This window comes from Globicephala melas, chromosome 17 (genome assembly GCF_963455315.2).
Source record: "Globicephala melas chromosome 17, mGloMel1.2, whole genome shotgun sequence".
Classification (NCBI taxonomy): Eukaryota; Metazoa; Chordata; class Mammalia; order Artiodactyla; family Delphinidae; genus Globicephala; species Globicephala melas.
Genome location: NC_083330.1, coordinates 50,583,649 through 50,604,869, shown reverse-complemented (window position 1 = coordinate 50,604,869; position 21,221 = coordinate 50,583,649). Strand labels below are relative to the sequence as shown.

The window sequence follows — 21,221 nt, the reverse complement described above, 5'->3', positions numbered from 1 at the left end:
TGTGCCTGTGTGTATGAGCCTAATGATTGGCTTCTATGGTGAGAAGACACCAGATGCCTCATAATCTCTGTCTACTGTCTCCTTGCTTTCCTCTTTTGCTGCAATCCTTTTTGAAATGCATTGCTCTCAGAATCCCGTGAGTAAAAATGAAAAGAATAAAGAGGAAGAAACAGGTTTCTGCAATACCAAGTTCAGGATCCCTGAAAATGAAATTGGAGACTTAGTGATTACAAAGTAATTAGAAGAAGTACCTATTGACAAGAATTCTTGACAGATGTGTGCTTCTCATTTCATCACATCAGGAAGCACATGAGGCAGTTTGTCCCATTTTTGGTGATACTCAGTCTGATCCCTTGGTTAATGCGGATTCTGCCAAACCTCTTCATCATAAAGGGAACTTCCCCCTTTGGAATTAGTAAGTAATCTCCTGGGTGACACTTTTTCCCAGTAAGCTTGCACCTAATGGTGTTAGGATGGTGATGATTCCTGCCTGAATTAAATTATCGTATTAATGATGGCAGAATGATGCATCTAATTACGTGGCCACAGTCATTCAAATGCAGATTGTAGGATATTCTACAAGACAGCTGGCCTGGACTCTAAAAGTCTCAATGTCAAGAAAGACAAACAATAATGGGGGAGGTGTTCTGAATTAAAAGGACTAAAGAAACAAACCAAATGCAATGCACAGTCCTTGATTGGTGTCTGGATAGATGGAAAGACATTTTTGGGATGGCTGATGAAGTATGAACATAAACACCATAAAATATTATTTTACCCATGATAAATTTTCTGACATCTGACAATGGTATTGTGATTATGTAAGAAAATGTCCTTATTCTCAGAAGGTGCATGCAGAAGAATTTGATGTGAAGTATTGTGGTGTCTGCAACTTACTTATAAGTAGTTTACCAAATATGAGTGTGCTATTTCTATATCTTTCTATCTGTGTGTATATAGACAGAGACATAGATATAGATGTTGATATATAGATAGGGAGAGAAAGCAAGGGAAACTGTGATTTTTTTTAAAATAATGAGGTTAATTTTGACAGGACTTGTTCTTATTGACATAAACACCGTGATAGGTGTTTATAATAATTATTTTAAACTATAAGTGCTTACAACCCTGGTGTCCTAAAGCCTCTTCTAAAATTTGGAGTTTTTGAAATTCAGTTTTCCCAACTTATTGAAAATCAGACATCGATTCATTTCCCTTCTTTAAAGCCCTCCATTTTTTTTTTCAGGAATCAATTTCTCAATATTTAAAAATATAAAGATATATTCATTAGGGTCTTCTTGCTTATCTTATAGTCAATATTTTTTCCTTAAGCTGTGATTTTTTTCCCTTTTCACTTTGAAGGTCTTTGTTTTTAATAAATACAAAATGAAAGCAGAAAATAAGTTTTTCTACCTCTTTCATCTAGTATTACGTTATATCAGTAATTGGACTGAACAATTTCATCTTGTTAATTTTGCTCTTAAAAACAAAAGTTCCCTATAAACCTTAGGAAAATTTAGCCTTCCTAGGAAAATTTAGCCTTCCTCACATTTCTTTGTGACTAACCTATTTTTCTCCTGAATGTATCCTTTTGTACATGTTGCTTAAAATGTTTGAATTCATCAGAGGACTTCCTATGAAACCTTATTGGATTCTAATAGAATATCATTCATTTCTTTTCCCATTCGGATTATATAAGTAGATTCTTATTTTGAAAATATCCTCTTTTTTTTTTTTTTTTTGCGGTACGCGGGCCTCTCACTGTTGTGGCCTCTCCCGTTGCAGAGCACAGGCTCCGGACGCGCAGGCCCAGCGGCCATGGCTCACGGGCCCAGCCGCTCTGAGGCATGTGGGATCCTCCCGGACCGGGGCACGAACCCGTGTCCCCTGCATCAGCAGGTGGACTCTCAACCACTGCGCCACCAGGGAAGCCCTGAAAATATCCTCTTAATTCCTCTTCTAACTTAGAAATGTTGGCTGCAAAGCCAAACTTGTATCCTTCCAAACTTAAAAAAAAATCCATCGTTGAAATCTTGGATTTTACTTCTAGGGTCGCAGTTTCTGTATATTCTACTCTCTTAAACCCCATGGTAACATCATAGTTTCCATATTCTCAGCAAATTCTTTCTTGTATCCAAGTTAAGTATTGAGTGGCTCCTTTTGCTATTGTCTGAAGGATAGATTGTCAATAAGATAGGCCAAGATTTATCAGACATACAAGGACAGAGAGTTCAGCATCCCCCAGTCCTGTGCAGACACCTGTGCCTGTACTAGTCCTCCCCTTGGGATATCCCCCTCCGACTGGCAAACTCCTGCTCCAACTGGCAACTCATGTTACCACCTATTTCTTAGCTCTTCCAGGATAAATTTGATCTCCTTCTTCTCTACCCCTAAGCACTTGGTAGCGTGCACATAAGATGCAACTTAAAATCCACAGCCCCTTAAAGGGCTCTCAGTGAACAAATCTAGGATAAGTTGAGCACAGATTACAGTAACAGATGATAGTACACTGAATAAACTCTGCGATTCCCTACTGATGTAAACAAACAAGCAGAGAAATAAATGAAGGAGAAGGGAAAGCTCTTCTTAACACTAGAACACCCCCTAATAAATGGAGAAGAATGATGGAGTTATAAAATCACCTTTGATAACCATCAGAAGAATAGTTGATTTAGGCAAAAGGATCACGGGTGGATGCCAAAAGCAGTGTGTGGAAGTTTGAAGAACAGGATATGTATGTAGTTTCACTATATCTCCTCAAAAAAAAAAAAAAACTTCTTATAGAGGGAAAAATAGTGACTTTATAGTATAGAAACCTGACCGACACCACCTTAGTCAAGGGATCAAAGTTAATATCACCAGTAATGCCACCAAATTCATCAAGTGTCTCTTGACCTGCACGAGAAAAGGACATAACATCAATTCATACATAATCCCCAAAATGTGAGATCAGTCCGCCAAATAGATATTCTGTAAATAACTGATCTTCCAAGATGTCAAGCTCATGAAGGAGGAACTGTTCCAGATTAAAGGAGACTGAAGAAATAGTTCAGCTTAATGCAATGCATAATCTTGGATGGGATTCTAGTCTAGGAAAATAGTAGATATAAGGGACATTATTGGGATAATTGAATATGGGCTGGGGGTTAGAAAATAGTATTGGATCATATCAATATGGCTGATATTATAAGACAATGTCCTCGTTTTTGGAAATACATACTGAACACTGAAATTTAGAGGTAAAAGAGTATAATGTCTACAACTTATACTCAAATAGTTCAGAAAAATAGTATATGCATACATTTATGTACACATGCATAAGTGTAGGTATCTATATACACATCTATGTCTGTAAACATGCATACATACAGTTTTGCCACTTTTTTGAGAGTGACCAAACACTATTTACAGTTTTCCAGTAGTGCATATGGAGTTTGCTTTTGGCTTCTGAGGCTTGGAGGGAGTGAAGGAGAATTATGGTTAGTGAGCAGGGGCAAACTGCTCTCAAAGTCTTTGTGTCAGTCTGTCAGTCCAGCCTCTTCACTTTAGCGCATCTTTAAAGTCTAGTTTTGCTCATTTGGATGGCGTAACGAGCCTTTCTAATTACATAGCTATGCTTGCTGTGTTACTTCAAAGGCCCCTTGTCCAGGACACGATTTGTCTTCAAAGACAGTGAGGAGAGTGGCCCATTTGTAGGAAATTGCATGGTTTGGGGGTGATGTTTTTTCTTTGAACTTGTCAATTGGAGTAAAGAGTGCTGGCTTTTTGCTGTATGCCCAAACAGTTAAAGACTTTCCATTTATAATTTTGAAGATTTCTCTTTAACCTCTGCCAGAAGAAACCTGTAACTCAGTTTCCCCCATTATCCTTTGTGCTGTATCAGCAGTTTGACTCTGAAGTGTTTTTGTGGATGGCATCCTAATTTTGTTGGTTTATGAGACTTAATATAGTCCTAGTTAGGTTAGGAAAGAGTATGGTACTCTTAGTGGCTAATCACCAAAAGGAACTTTGATTATTTTGCTGTAGCTAAAAACAGAGCACAGGGGCAGTGAGCAAATTACAAGGGTACAGTCTAATTTGAAAGAAAGTTCTCACAGTTTTAATCATGGTACAATGCATTTTTTCCCTAGGTGCTGTACATATATCTCTTAATGAGGAAATTAAGAGCGTGGCTTTTGAAATCAGAGGTCAGAACTGGATTTAAATTAGTCACTAGCAAACTGTATGACTTTGGAAAGGTTTCTTAAACTCTCTGATCTGTTTATTCACTTTTGATAAACAGAAATTATGAGTAATAAACATTACTTAGAATGTTTCCCCAAGTTCATTTTCTTTTCTTTCCCCACCCCCATTTTGACTTTTCTCTTTTTCATTTCTTCTTGTTCTGAATAGATATAACTTCTTAGAGCAAGAATGGTTAAGCAGCTAGATTGCAAACTGTGTCTAAGGTATTGATTGCTGTGAAGTTAGCAAACTGACGAAGCATGTTAAAATGAACTGTTGATAAATATTAAATACAGACAATTGATTTAAAAATTACTGAGAACTAAATCCTGTGTAGGCCTGAAGATTTAGTAGTGAATCATTCTGATTTTTATTAGCATAAGTAATATTTTACCCACAGCGACCTACACTGAGTATAATAAAGCTTTCACCTTTTTTTGCATTATAGTGTATTCCGGAATAATTGTTACATAATAATGTTTGTCAACCCAAAGTGTTTGTTAGTGTGTTTTTCATTAAGGCAACTTAAAAATTTTTTTTAATTATCTTTGTTTGAAGAGACCTTTCTCTAGAACAGTGTAGCTAACAGTGTTCACTCCCAATTTTAAAACACAGTGGTATAATCCATGGGAGTTTCCACATCTAAAACACATGGAGTCTTTAATCTGGTTAGTTATGGCATGGGTGGTTCTTGAGGGCTGTGTTTATGACACCAAATAAGCCATCCAGTTGGCTTTCCATTTATTGTTTTAAAATTAAAATCGTGAAATAAGCAGGAGTTAGTTTATATTCTATTAATCTTTGAATAGGCAGGAAGGGGAGTTTTTCCTATAGGCAGTTGGGTAGGTCAGACGCTGTGCGCACTTAAGTTACAGTACTTAGGAAGTATGCAAAACTATTTTGAAGTAGTGTTAGTGTAAGAAGTATTTAAGTACTTTATGGAATAAAAATCTGGCTCTGTTTATGAGCAGTTTGCTTTTTTCTATTTAAATAATTGGTTTATCTCCTTGTGTAAACATGGGACCATGTGAAAGTGGTGGTTTCACAATCTTCATAAATGTATCTATTTAGATCTGCTCGTGTTGGAGTTACCATTAGCACCAACATTCTGTCAACATTTCCACAGGGTCTTTTAAGTATGTTGTGAAAGTCCAAGCCAACCCTTGGCATGAGTGATCTATACTACACAGCAGTTTCTAGCCACAGCTTAGAGGCTCCCATACATTATAACTTTACGCTTACTTTTCCTCTGGCATTAGAACAGTTTTATGGAGTAAATCTTTTTCTCTTTCACGGTTTCAAGCAGGTGGCTTATTTTATACAACATAAAATATGAGTCTTCCCTTGTTTCAGAACATCATATATCTTTGGGAAAATGAGCAAATCTCAAACCATCTTATATTTTTCTCATCAACTAATTAATGTTACTGGTGTTAGCAGTTGTAGAAGCTGAAGAGATTATGATTCTGGTATTTTGCTTATGTTAATAGTTTAGTTCTGGGATGCGGGTGTTCTGACCCTTAATTGTATATATTTCCCTGTTACCTGTCAGCGTTAACATCTAGCATAGGAATATGCATTAAGATTTTTGTGTCAGAGTTTGTAGCGGGGGTGTGGAGGGAAGAGGAATAATTCTTCCAGGGCTTGGCTTCGACAGTGAGTGTTAATTATGAGAAATACTTCACCATTTGGGGAATTGTATATGCTAACTTGAGGGCTCATTATTTTAATTTTTTGTGAGAGTCTATACATAGCTACTTTTATCTTTTCTTGTGTCTCTTTACTTGACGTTGGGTGTTAACGACTGTTTTTGGAAACCTGTTTCTGGGTCCCATTTAACTCATTCAGATTCTTGTGTTCTACTTCATGTTGAGTTGGTCAGTACATAGAATGGCACATCAAAGTGCTCATTTCAACCTTCCTTGAGCTTCTCTCTGTGGTCCTGAGCCCTGAGGATCAGGACCTGATGGATTCTGATTAAAAAAAAAAACACTCAAGTACCTTGCATTGAATGTAAGATGTGCATTCCGAAGCTCTTTTGGGAAATCTCTGGCTCCTATCCCCAGATGTGTGACCTGCATCTGCTTCAGCTGCTCGCGTTTTGGGTGAAATATGTTAAAGGGATACTGCTTGGTCTCAAGGTAAAATGTGTTGAACCAAAGTAATTTTTCCTCTGATGATTGCAGTGACTGCTTTGGTACATTCTTTCAGTTTCCTCCAGTTCTGGCAGACTCTCTTGAATATTAATGATGATGTGTTAAATTAGAAGGGGAATGTGTTTTATCATGTTCTGGATAGGTTCGTTGTGCCCTCAAACATACTTATGTAAGATTCCATCCACATTTATTTTGCAACCGTATCTTAGCTCATCATCTTTCCTTGACCTGCCCTTATTGAGTATTCTGGACTTCCCTGAGACGTCTTAGTTAATTTATACTTGAAGCATGCATGACATGCCTCATCCAGACTTTCTGCTTCCTGTGATGTGTAAAAAAAAGAAAAAGAAATACCCCGTCCAGTTAACCACACTACAGCCATGGTTAATCGTGGTTGTAACTGTACTTCTGAGGTGCCAGTCTATAAAGGATTATGACTCATGTACTGCTGACACTGGCGAGAAATCAGGAGCTTACAATTGTGGTCCTTTTCCTCATTTTTTCTGAAGATGTTAGCACTTCATGTGTTAAAATAAACCTGTAATTCTACTTAACTTTCTCCCTCCATATTTTAAAATGTAGTAGCTTTGAGTTTTTATACAGTGAGACACCCACCTTTGTAGGAGCAGCAAAATCATCTGATTAAATTCCTTTAATCCTGATGTCATTAAGAATATTCATCTCTAGAGATGATTTCAATATTTTAGGAGGCTTATAAATCTTTAGAAATACTATTTTCCTAAGGAATATTTCTGAAGATAAGGATATATCCATTCTTTCATTTCTAATTAACATGTTTTAGGTGGATAAACAATGGTATTAATTATCAACTAATAACATTTTCAGGCAGCCAATTAATATGGGTTTCTCAAAGCTAGTACTTTGAGAAGTTAAAAGTTTTGTAAGCCTTTTTCCTAAAAATATTAGTATCTATTGAAGGACTCATGATATAAGATAAAGCGATTCTGAGAAAATATGGTTTAATTCTACAGGTTATAAAATTTTGGAATTTTTGGCACGTTTGCCCTTTATTCTCAAAAGTTTTTCTAGACTAAATTCATGTTATTTTACCTCCTCTAACACTTTTTTTTTCCTCCTCTAACACTTTAATGGACATTTAGAAATTTATCTCTGTCAAAGCTTTATTAACATTGTTAATTTTAACATCTATTTTCTAAGGCATAATGATTATAATGGTGAACATCCAGAGTGTTAAAATTTGTTGTCTTTGCATCAAAGATCAGATTATTTTATTTTCTATAAATACTTACAATTTAATGTAAAACTAAGGAAAGTATCCTAAGATAGGCATTTCTCATTTTGGTCAAATCTCGTGTGGCTCCTTAATTCACGACCTTGATTCCTTAGTTGAGTTTGCGCTTGGGAGTATACATGATTACATGGTTTTTTATCCCAGTGTTGCCAAGCTGTAGTGGAAGGATCTATGCCTGACTTGATTTGTATAGAATCTGACATGCAAGTTCCCTGTCATTGGTGCCAGAGATAGGGTTTTGGTTTCTAAATATATATCTTGAATTTGGGATTGGGCAGAGATAAATATATTAGCAATTTTATGATAAGATTGATCAATGAAGTTAATAGTAGTTTTTCATTTTTTAAAAAGCTGTTCAACTTGTAACATTATTGAACCTGCAAATATGGAGCAAGGCTAAGATGCCAACAGCCCATTGTTCAGTCCCATTATTTTCAGGATTAGAAATCTGTACTCTTTGTCAGGAATGGATGCCTTCACCTAGCAGGAATTTAGATTTCTTCTTGTTTGGCAGGGCCTACTCCAGAAACAGGGGAACACTTTTAAAAAGTATTAGGAGTAGATTAGAAACAGATGGGCATTCAACACCTACATAAAATGTTCTATGGGATAAAATGTGAATAACTGGGTTTGATTTAACAAAGGATCAAACTTAAAATATCAGGATTCATGAAAAACCAAACTTACTTTGCAATTTAAGAGGAATACAAATCAGATAATTAGAATCAAGAGTAAAGAGTTTGGGCTTCCCTGGTGGCGCAGTGGTTGAGAGTCCTCCTGCTGATGCAAGGGACACGGGTTCGTGCCCCGGTCCGGGAAGATCCCACATGCCGCGGAGCGGCTGGGCACGTGAGCCATGGCCGCTGAGCCTGTGCGTCCGGAGCCTGTGCTCTGCAAAGGGAGAGGCCACAACAGTGAGAGGCAGGCGTACCACCAAAAAAAAAAAAAAAAAAGAGTAAAGAGTTTTACTTATACTGGGTTTTTTTCTCCTTATATACTTAGTGATATAAGTAATTGTTACCTGGTTTCTGCCTCATGATTTTTGTTTTCTGTATCCATATATTCCTTTCCCTGTCAGGGAGATATGTGTGGATTTGTGTTTACACCACTGTCCAGCACCTTTTTGAAGATTTTTAATGTTTTATGTGATATATTTCATCTTTAGAATTTTGGGTGGATCTAGATTTAGAAAAGTGTTTTGGTTGGAGTGATGAGGCTCTGGATGTCAGCAGGCTTTAGGGTTGGAAAAGTTGAAGCTTACGGGGAGAGCAAATAAACACAGTCATCAAAGCTGGGAATTAAGATTTGTTTATTCACCTGCACACTTGAATTAAATCTCATAGAAATAGGCAGAGCCATTTGACTTATTAAGATCCTGACGAAATAAATTACTCTAGTCATGCTTAAAGGTCTATTTTTGCCTGGCTTTAGATACAGAGATTGGTGTAGTCACCATATAACGGATGAAGAAGTTCTTGTTGAATTAAGCTGTTGACGTACAACATAGAGGTGACTAGGATAGTTGACATTGGACAATGGTTAATTAAACCAAAAAGTCCATTTGAGGTTTGGGGCACAAAGCTTCAAATTGCCAAAATTACATGTGTTCTTGTCCTTCAGTATTGAGGAGCACGGTTGAAGAAGATTGGGGGAAGGGAAAGAGAGAGCACTTAGGTTGGGTGTGGCTCACATCACTTTTGTTTTAAGAGAATTCCTCCTGTGTAGGGTTATAAAGATATCTAAGATATGGACTCAGGTAAGTATTCCCTATTTCATTTTCATTGTCAGTTAAGGTTCAAGTAAATAAAGCAATGCTTTATTGATTTTAAGAATACCTTTTAAAAAATGTAGAGTACAATTTGTTGACTCTGAAATCTTTGTGGTCAGGATGAAAGTTGGCTTCTGATACATAAAACAAAACAAAAAGCCTTTAATTTATGATGATTCTCTTAGCTCTGTAATTCTCTTTTCTCCATACTTCTTTCTACAGAGTGTGATTTATAGTGATAAAGAGCTCTTGGTTTAACTTTTGAACTGAAAGTAAGTATAGCTTCAGTTTTACTTTGTGATGACTGTGGTACAGAGAACCTTCTCCTTAAACCATTTTGCTATGTATGTAAGTCTTCCAAATTCTCCTTTTACTTATGAAACTACGTTTGGGATTTGGACAACCTTGATCGTACCTTTTCATATTTGTAGTTAAGTTGCAGAGCAGAAGGCAGCCAGTGAACTGTTCTTAGATGTGCTGCAGAGGACCCTGCAGTGTGGGGCTGCCTTTGATGCAGCTCCAGCCAGCAGCTCCTGCCCTTGCCTTAGTCTCCTGGTTGCTCCTACATAAGGACTTTTTCTTTCACAAGAGAGTCATAAATTTCTTCCCCAAATATCATGCCAGAGGGTCTTTGTGCTTAAGGTGGGTTATGTTCTTAGGCAGCCCTGAAAATTAAAATGTGTTGGGTTCTCCCCAGTCACCACTTCCTCTGCCAAAGCCATTTCATCCATCATACAGCTGCTGAGTCTTCCTAGTTCTGTCCTTTTCATCCCGTGTTCTGCACCCTACCCACCCCACTCTCAGTTTTTTACCCCTTCCTTACACAAAAGTTTGTCTGTATCCCAGTTTTTGAAACTTACATACTCACTCCTTACAACCTGCTCAGGACACTAATAACAAAATGGGAGAATAAAACCTCTTCAGAAGGCAGCTGGGGAAATTGTAAATAGTCTAACCTTATTTCCAGTTGGCTATGTGAAAATGCTTTATAAGTCATAATTATTTCATGAGAGTAAGGGATAACAGAAATCCTGTGATGAAAATAAAAGCAGAAGAGCTGAGCCAACAGAAGAACGCAGAGAGAGGTACGTGGGGAGTTGGGGCACTATGACTGTCTAAGTGAGAAGTAATAAGGGCCTGACTTATGAGAAGATTAGTGGAAATTACAAGAGTGAGGGCTGGAATTAAATCTTTAGAAGGAGACATTCTCATTCGTCTAGAAGAGGAAGAAAACTTTCAGTAATGACCCAGCTACAGGAGTTGGGAGGACAAGAGACTGAGAATGAGGTCTTGAATTGAGGATCTGAAAACCAATTGTGGTCTTCATAAAAGTAGTGTTGGGGATAATTACATGGGTGGGGATGGTAGGTTGAGGCTGCAGATAAAACTGACACTTCCAAGAAATATGAGTGATATTGGTCTGATTCATTGATATGAGAAGATGCTCACAACTTGATTGAAATTGAGCAAGTTATCATACTTCATGTAAAGTCTGATCACAGTTATGAAAAATACCAATTACATATTATAAATACTGTATATGCGTACATATATAAAGGAGTATCTGGAAAGTTTGCCAAAATTTTATTAGGAATTCTATCTGAGGAGGTGACTTTTAATCTGAATTGATTCTTTTTTGCTCCACAATTGCAGGTTTAAGAAAATAAGGTGGTAAATAAGAAATTAGTTGGGAAGCATAGATAGCTTTGCAAGCAAGAGAAAGTCTCTAACATAGATTCACTATGTAAATAAAAGCAGTTTTGAACAGTTGATAGAACAAAGTCCTGGAATAAGTGGGAAGAAGTAGATCTTAATGCCCAACTCAGAGGGTCATCTTGACCATGATTTCTGGTCCTGAGTGTCTTGGTTCTTCTTTGGCCCCTTCTCCGAAAGGTTAGACTAAGCTCTTGTTTGGGAATCTCTCTGGAAGAGAGGCTGCAAGAACAAGTCAGGGAGCCCAGAAGTGGGGAGAGCATGTTGTGGAACTGAAACCTATGTAGATCTGCTGCAAGTAGTTGTAAATATATTGGATGTTAAATCATTATAAATAAGGACTGGTGTGGTATACAATGTACTTTGTTGTACAGCTGCTAGTCTGAATACTGTCGGCTTGGTATTAATTTTATATGCAATAAAGATTATATGTAGGGCAAATAGGATGTAGTCTCAAAGCAGAAAGTTTCAATAATTGATGAATTTTCTGTTCCTTGTCTTATTTCTTTTGTGGGTTAACTCAATAAAATGAAGTCAGTGTGGCCTTAAGCTTATGACCTTACATGAACTTTTTATACTTTAGAAATTATACTAGGATTTCAGATTTTATCATTTCTGAATTTTATACCGGGGCTAGAAACGGAATTTGTTTTCTTTTAAATTACCATTTTTGTCACTAGCTGTAGTGAACTTCATAAGGTTCATATATTTCAGATACTGTTTTTTCTTACGTGCTTCCTACCTTTTTAATATTTATATCTTGTTTTGTGCCACAGTTCTTTAAGCCTGTTTTCTAGTTAAGTCCCTCTCCCAGTCTTCCATTCAACTTGTCCTTAGAATTTTTTTCAGTTTTAGAATTTTAATTTTTCTAATTTGCCCATTTTATGATACTGCTTCTTCCCATGTGATTTCTAGTCATTTCATCTCTTCAAATACTCTAAAGATACTCATTTTAAAGTCATTTTCAGATGCTTCTGTTATTTCTGATTCTTTAGGTATGAAATCTCTTACTCAGACTGACTCTTCCTCATTGAGGTTTGCTTGCACATGTGATTTGTTCATTTTGATGTTAAGGAGGTTTTCCATGAAAGTCCCAGGTTGTAGTCCCAGTCTCAGGATTGTAGAAAATTTCTGTAGGGTTGTTTCATACTTTTTTCTTTGTGGATTTTGCTGGATCTGGGCAAGTTTTTTATGTTAACCTCTTGACTTAGGGACCCCATACTACATTGATGATTTAAACTTGGATACCACACTTGGAAGTCTCATATATTTGGGGTAGGTTTCTCTCGTGGGTTATATTTTTCTCTCCTGTGCTCATGTCCTCTATGCCCCAATCCAGGGTTGGAAACCTCTTCTCTGGCCAGCTGGAGTGGGGGCTTCTAGTGCTTGTTCCATGGACACACAAGCCTTTACGACTCCAGTCTCCATAGAGACAAGCATCAGCTCTTTACATGCGTATTTCTTTTCTTTTTTATATTGAAGTATAGTTGATTTATGATAGTGTGTTAGTTTCAAGTTTATAGCAACGTGATTCTACATGCATATTTCTTGATCTGGACTGAGGACCCTGCCCTGAGGTCTGCCTCTGTCTGCTCTAGCATCTCCATAAGCCATTCAGTTTGAGCTTCCAGCCTCAACTCTGTCTCTGGGTTTCCTCTTTGTTTCTAAGTTTGGTTGTGTATGAACCATTGTTTTTTGGAGGGTGGCAGAGGTTATTTTGTTTAGCATTTCTATGTGATTAAAGTAAAAGGACAAGAGACACTTGTCTTTTCAGCATGTTGCATTGACCAGAAGTCTGATCATATTCATATTTAAATGGATTTTGTCTTTTCTCTTTTACAGCTAGTTATGTATCAAATCCCATTTGCAAGGGATGCTTGTCTTGTTCAAAGGACAATGGGTGCAGCCGATGTCAACAGAAGTTATTCTTCTTTCTTCGAAGAGAAGGCATGCGCCAGTATGGAGAGTGCCTGCATTCCTGCCCATCCGGGTACTATGGACACCGAGCCCCAGATATGAACAGATGTGCAAGTGAGCAGTCAACTTTTGTCCACCCTATTTTATTGTTTCTGCAACTTAGGGGGAGTTAAGTTGAAAATTTTGATTAAGAAAGAGTACAATTTTAATATGCTACAGAAATAGTTTAAGCTTAAACTTAAAAAAAAATAAGTGAGGTGGTATAAGAACACTTTTACTTTATCTCTTGTATAGAAGTATATTGTATACACACACTTCTTTTTAAAGATTACCTAAGCATTTTTTCATAGCATGTATCTTAAACACAAGCATGGTAGGCAGATCTTTGTAAGGCGTACTCAGCACTTATCAATAAATAAAGGGATTTAAATACCTTTATATTGGGAACATCCTCTTGAGCTTACCACAGTGTCTATAGCTTCTTTTTCTCTTACACTTGAGTTTGTAATACTTGAATTAGTCTAATCTGTAATTTAATACATGAATTTAAAGCACCACTGCTGATAAGAGGTATAACTAAAATATAGTTTACTTCAAAGTATTCTAAGTTTAGCAACCACAAAAAGGTTATTAGGGAATGGCATTCTATACATAGGAATACAAGTACAATTTTTTACCTTTTAGTCCAAAAAGTCACTTCTCATTATAGAATTATTCTTAACTTCTGGGTAAATGGTAAAAATTGGAGTTTAAAAAAATGAGTAAGATACCAAAGGAATATCCCCCTTTTTAAGGAGCTCAAATTTTAGGGGATAGAAGGAGAAAAAAGGGGAACATGGAGTGAAATGACAGATGGGTAAGATGTTTAATCATAACTCAATACACTAAGTACTAGATCAGCAGACAACTTGTATGTTATGGGAGTGATTTAATTATCTCCAATTAACACACTGTGTGCATGACTATTAAATCAGCTGAGGTCTTTAGGTAAGAAGAGAGTTTGAATTTTATCATCCAAGGGCAATGTTATTTTGAAAGAAGGCAGAACTACTAGAGGAAGGTTATATAGAATCTGGGAAGAAGAAGGGACACGTTTGTAGAAATAATGTGTTTGGGAAACAAGAAGTCTCCTTTGGGGATGCTGTTGGCATCTTGGCAAGGCAACTTGGCCTGCATTGCTGGACATTTAACATTCTTAGTCCTTGCTTGGTAAATCTTCTTCATTCCCCCAAATCACCGTGACAATAAAAAATGTCCCTAAAAATTTCCAGACACCTCCCAGGGGAGCAGTACCATCCCTGGAGAACCATTGAGTAGTAGCTGCTTAGTGTGAGGTGTGGTTGGAATTGAAGATGAAAAGGGAGGCTTGAGTGCAAATGATAAAAGTCTTGAGTGCAATGTTAAGAAGTCTGGATGTTATCTGAGGGTTCTGAGCAGACAGTGAATTAAAGCAATTGCTTTATTTAAGATAATTCTTGCAGAAGTGCAGGAAATGATTGGAGAAGGCTATTGTAACAATTGCAGATGAGAAATTGTGTTCTGATGAAAGGTTTTTGGGTAATGAATTCCAGAGACGTTTAAAATAGAATCAATGAGACTTAGTAACTAACTAATTTCACAGAATAAAGAGAGAATCAAATTTGATACTAAGGTTTCTAGCTAAGGTGACTAGGTGAATAGTTTTGCCATTAGCAAGATAGAAACATATGGATTTAGAGGAGATTTGTATGGACTTCCATTTTATGGAATTGTTGGGATTAATAACTAGAGGGGTACGGCTCCCCCAGAGTATCAATAGATTGGCCATTTTTTTCAAATTATGTACCTTATCCTTAAGGTGTATGATTTGGGCTAGCTAGTAATGTCTATCCTCATAGTTTTTGAACCTTCATAGGAGGATGTGTCCATCTTGAAATGGATTCCTGTTCAGATTGCTTTAGACCACCTATGGGGGGGGGTGGGTTTGGGTCCATGAATATTCTGTGTGTTTTTTATTCCAGACTATCAGTGCACAAGGAAGATAAGAGTGTAGATAGCTCCAGGCATTTATTCCAAGTTCTATGCCTAGCACTCTACACACTGTGTATGGACAATAGGGTGACCATATAATTTATTACTCTACCTGGGACATTGGGGATTGAAAGTAGCTGCTGTTAATAACTATGCAGGGACATTGGGTGTAAAGAAGGGCTGTCCTGGGCAAACTGGAATGGGTGGTCATTCAGCAGTACCTCATAGTCTTATCAACAGGGTCTTCCTTAGAGATATACCCCAAGGCAGGGCTTAACACAAACATTTTGGTTAAGTTGATCCCTTTTCCCAGAAATGGAGAGGAGAGCAATGACTGTAAATCAGCCTTGGAAAGAGAATCTACACGTGAAAATGGATTTGCTATGGCTATACTTATTGTAAGTGAATGCAATCGATGTTGCAGTTTACTGACCTAGAAATCATTACTTATCTGGTACAAGCGGGAAGTGCTTATTAACAAGGCTCCTGTGAAGCAAAGTGAAAGTGGAAAATTATTTCTTAATTCTCAGTATATGACTTCAGATGATTATGGTTCATTCTTAGTAATATTGGCTCTTTTTCATAGATGCTTGAAATATATTGCATTGTTATTTGTATTCCATACAGAGAACGAGACAGATTTAAATTGGAAAAGCTGTCACAAACTTAGAATTTGAAATCATATTGACTTTTTGTTTTAGAAGATTAATGCTAGACAGTAGAGAAGATTATACTTCAAGCAACAGTAGCTTTAAAAAATCCTCTAAGTGAAACTTGCTCATCTATTTCCTAATCACTAAAGTAAGATTTCATTGTAAAGAAAAACCTCTCTTCCAAAGAAAGACTTGCTCTATAGAATATTGGCTGAGGTTGGCTTCTTGGTCCATACAGTGTGGATCTTATAAAATTCAAACATGCCTCTTAAAAACCAATTCAATAATCATTTGCGGCATAGTGTGGAAAAAAACATACTACAACACTGAGTTGCCATTGTCTCTGATACTGTTAGGTGAGATTTCTCTCATATTTTCTTTCTCATTCATTGATAAACTCATTTACATGAAAAAGCTTAATTTTAAAAATTGCTGTACATATTCCTTGCAGAAAGCTTGGAAAGTACATAGAACTTTAAAAAAATAAAAAGCAGAAACAAAAATAAATACTACTCAGAGATAACAAAAGTCAACATTTTGGCTTCTATTTTTTTTTTATAATCACACCTGTATATATATATAATAATATTTATTGCTCAGACTAACATTTAAATTTAGCTAGGAATTATAATTTTCTCTAGATAATTTTAAAATTTTTATTGGGGTAGAGTTGATTTACAGTGTTGTGTTACTTTCAGGTGTACAGCAAAGTGATTCAGTTATACATACATATCTATTTCTTCAGATTCTTTTCCCTTATAGGTTATTACAAAATACTGAGTATAGTTCCCTGTGCTATACAGTAGGTCCTTATTGGTTATCTACTTTATATATTAGCGTATATATGTTCATCCCAAGCTCATAATTTATTCCTTCCCACCCTTTTCCCTTTGGTAACCGTAAGTTTGTTTTCTAGGTCTGTGGGTCTATTTCTGTTTTGTATATAATTTCATTTGTATCTTTTTTTTTTTTTTTACATTCCACACATAAGTGATATCATATGATATTTGTCTGGCTTACTTCACTCAGTACGACCATCTCTAGGTCCATCCATGCAAATGGCATTATTTTGCTCTTTTTTATGGCTAAGTAATATTCTGGCTTCTATTCTTGACATTTTGTTTCTGTGCATATTTATGTCTTTCTTTCCTTACAAATGAGTCATCATTCTGTTTTGTAACGTTTTAATTTAATGAATTATGAACATTTTTTCATGTCATTAATTATGACTGCTTGTTTTCTACTGAATGGATATACCATACTAATCTAGCTAATTATCTGTTGAAAATTTGCTTTTAGTTTTCACCACTGTAAGCAGTTATATGAAGAATTTCCTTGTATATAGATTCTTTTGCTTATACACACATGTATAGTTTTACACGTTTTTTCTGATTTATTTTCATAAGATTAGCTTTTAAACATAGCATATTTTTCCAGCTTTACTGAGATATAATTGAGATACAAGCATAAAATATATTTTAAAGACTTTTGATATATATCACCAAATGGCCTTCTGGGAAAGTTGTACTCATTCACGTCTTTACTAATAGCAGACATTTTCCCTTGCATCTCACCAACACTGGGTATTAGTGACAAAAAGGATAAAATGCATCTTTTTTTGTTTTAATATGCTTTTCTTTGATACAAATGAAGGCAAACATTTATTTTTCTCATGAATATTGGCATTGCAGAATATTTACCAGAATCCTTGGCCTTCTTTTTTCCTCTAATTGCACAACTATTTTCTTAGTAACATAAATAAAAACCTTCAAGTGAAGGATAACACAGAATATGCTCACAGATCATAAACGGAGCGTTCAATGAATTATCACAAAGTGGACACACGTATGTTACCATCACTCAAGAAGAAATGTTAACAGTACCCCAGGAACCCTCATTATATCCTTCCCAATCACTCCCATTTCTCCTTCAACAAAACTGCTATCCTGACTTGTAACCAAAACCATATAAAAGATTATTCATGATGACACTAATCATACTAGCTACAAATTGGAAACAACTCAAATGTCCAAACAATAGAGTATTTAAAAAAGTATATATAGAAGTAGAGATGAACTACTGCAACATGAAGCATCATAAATAAATCTCACAATATAATATTGGGTGAAAGAGGCTATAAAATAATATTTACATACTTTTCGAAAATATGTAAAATTAATCTATGGTGCTAGATGGCAGGATTGTGGTTTTTACTGATGTGCATTTATTGAACACCTACTATGTGCTGACTTTGGTACTAGATACCTGAAGATACAATAATGAGTAATAACTAGTTTCTGTCCTTGAGTTGCTTATGGCATAGTGCAGTAACATTCTACCAGGGGTGATTTTGCCCATTAGGGAACACTTTAGTAGTGTTTGGAGACATTTTGGTTAATACAAGTGGAGGGGTGCTACTGGTATCTGGTAGACAAAGGCCATGGGTACTACTCAACGTTCTACAGTGCAGAGGACAGCCTCCTGCAGCAAAGAATTATCTGGCCTGAAATGTCAGTAGTTTTGAGGTTGAGAAAGCCTGGTCTAGTGGAAAGACAGATAGTTAAGTGTATTATGTGGTAAATGCTGCTAACTATTTAGCTTCCATTCTGTGCCAGCTACTCTATTAGATGTACTTTTCCTCATTTTATTTTTCAAATAAGTGTGGAAAGTAGATTATGGTGTTTCTATTTTATGGATGAAGTTACCAACTAAGTAAAACGCACTTTCTAATGGTTGGGTGGATTTCAGCAATGAAGGAGCTTCCACTTAAAAAAAAGCTGTGGGTGTTTGCAGAATTATTAGGATTAAGTATTATAGGTAGAAAAAAGGAAAAAAAAAACACATGGAAAGGTATGGAGATGCACAAAAAAATCATTCCTTGGGAAGTAAGATGCAGGTGGTTGAGTGCAGTTCCACTGTAAAATCAGAAAACTAAAAAACTAGTTATGTTGGTGGGGACTAGGTCATTGCAGACCCTATGTGCTAAATTTAGGTAGTAGAAACATCCTGAAAGCCACAAGTAGTCAACGAAGCATTACAAGTAAGGGAATGATAAAGGTTATGGTTTTGGGAAATATTTTTCTTTTAGCTGCATGGAAGATGGGCCAGAGGGGAGTCTGCAATGAAGGCAGCAAGATCAATATTCTGGGTAAAAAAAAAAAAAATGAGAACAGCTGTATCCTCACTAGACCCTCCCTGGCCAATCTATATAAATTTTAACCTTTTCTATTCCAATATTTCCTTTTTCCTTCTCTTCTTTATCCCTCCCTCTCTTCTTTGCTCCCTCCTTCACTCATTCCTTCCCTCCCTTCTTTCCTTAGCACTTATGGTTGACTAACACACGGCATATTTTACTTATCTGTTTTATTCACCTCTCCCACTAGAACAAGAGTTCCAAGAGGGAAGGGATTTTTAGTCTCTATTGTTCAGGCTCTTGTTATGCAGAATAGTGTCTGACACACACTGGGTGCTCAGTAAATATTTGAATGAATAAATGACCTAAGATAGTTATAGTGGAAATGGAGAAGTGGAGAGAGATATTGAGGAAGAATCAATAGGACTTCATAACCAATTGGAGGATGTTAGCCAAAAGTGAAGGGAGAAATTAAGATTACTCTTACGATTTTGACTTGAGAGCTGGAGAGTAGAATTTATCAAGGTACAAAACATAGGAAGAAGAGCATATTTGCTGGAGAGAAAGATCATGATGGTGGAGAATGGTTGGTTTGGGGCATGTTGAGCTTGAGGAAGTATGAGACATCCTGGGGAGGAAGATACCCAATAAGCAGTTAGATGTAAGGGTCTGGAGCTGTCAAGGGAGATCTGAACTGAATTATTGAGAAGAAGAAAAGAATATCAACTGAAAGAGAAAGAGTTCTGAGGATTGAAGCCTGAAGAATGGGGACATTTTACAGCAAGGAAAGAAAAGCCTGTGGCAGAGGCCATGACAGAATCACCAGGAAAATAGAAAATTAGAGAATGATGTCCCAGAAGCAAGTAGGAAGACTTGAAGTATCAAGGGGTCAATGTCAAAGTTGTACTGTTTAAACAGGAGTTGTTGACCTCGATGGGAGTTGTTTCATTGTTAATGTTGGAGTGCTATCCTGATTGCTACGGTTTCAGGGAGTACATTGAGTCTTAGGGAAGCAGCCAGGTGACTGTAGACCCTCCTTCTCTTTCCCTTCCCTGCTAAGCTTGTTGCAGAAGAGTATCTGATGATAGCTAGAAGGCTCACAAATTAGGAAATCGTGTGTGTGTGTGTGTGTGTGTGTGTGTGTAAGATGGAAGGAGACTTGAATGGGAAATAGCCAGTTGAAGTGGAGAAAGAGAGGGATGATTAAGGCAACAAAATCATTAAAGAGACAGAAGAACATAGGATCCAAAACCTAACTGAGGAAATTAGCCTTGGACATTAAACAATTGTTTAATCAGCAATCTATAAAGTATCTACCTCATGTTAGTCAAGGTTTTTGTTTAATTCATGTACAAGGAAGGGGATCAAAAATAGGCTGAAGTGAAAGAAAATGGACTAGTAAAGTTTTTTATGTATAGGAAAATAATATATAATTGTCTTGCCAGAGGCAGTATATTTTTAAAAATCATTTGCAAGCAAAAAATTATGGAAATGAAATTTTGCAGTTCTGTATCCAGTGAACTTGCTACTTTTGTTTTCACTCTGCTATATTTTATGATTCTGCCCTTGTTTGGGCACTTTGTGAGAAATATCTTTTGGGCCAGGAGAATACTATAATTTGTTTTTGAAATGAAAAGACATAGGTTTAAAAACTAGGAATTTTGAGTGTATAAGAAAATTCAAAGTTAAGTATAACCATCCCTTAATTTGTGAACCCCAAGATCAGTGTTTAGGTGTTTTTAAAGAATTACTGCATGTCAAGTTTGAGTCCTTTTGGAAACCCCTGCCATTCTTGAATCATGCAGTGTGATGATGCATTTGAAAAAAGATCAAGGTATTTAGAATTAAGAGAAATATGTTTAAGATGTTTTAAATCAAACCTGGATAATTGTGAACTACAAATAAGAGGACCTATATAATTACTCTGAGTACCATAAAGTCTTTATAATTGTTTAAAGATCTGTGAAGATGCAGACCTCTAACAAATATGTTGATGTAACCTCAGTATTTGTGGGATTACAGGAGAAGTAAAATAAAACTAAAGAATGTCTTTATTTAGAAGATACTTACAAATTGACTGAATACACAGTTGGGTTGCATGTGAAACCGATACAGAATTAGACAACAGTAATATACAGCACCATTACCTAAACTGCTGCTGAAACACACAGGCAAATGGGGTTGGTGTGTCACATAATTATAAGAGAGGTAAGAGAAGGGAAAGGTTAGTGTTTAAGTGAGAACAGTCTTTCATGACTGTTGGAAATGGTATGGAAATTGTGTAACTTAATTGTATTATCTCCTTCCTTCACCATCTAGCCTGGGTAGCTAGGTCAGTAGTGAATAGTTAGGGGGTCCAGAGGAAATGGGTGAG

The 21,221-nt window shown here is 36.4% G+C and overlaps 1 protein-coding gene across 2 annotated transcripts in view; it reads left to right on the top strand.

The window, feature by feature from the left end:
- RSPO2 (R-spondin 2) overlaps positions 1 to 21,221 on the top strand; it is a 161,946-nt gene that overhangs the window by 61,751 nt on the left and 78,974 nt on the right. For both annotated transcript variants that reach the window (XM_060287177.1, XM_030863095.2), the window contains one exon: positions 12,977 to 13,165. In XM_060287177.1, the coding sequence (XP_060143160.1) occupies positions 12,977 to 13,165 (189 nt within the window). The remainder of the gene's footprint in view (positions 1 to 12,976; positions 13,166 to 21,221) is intronic.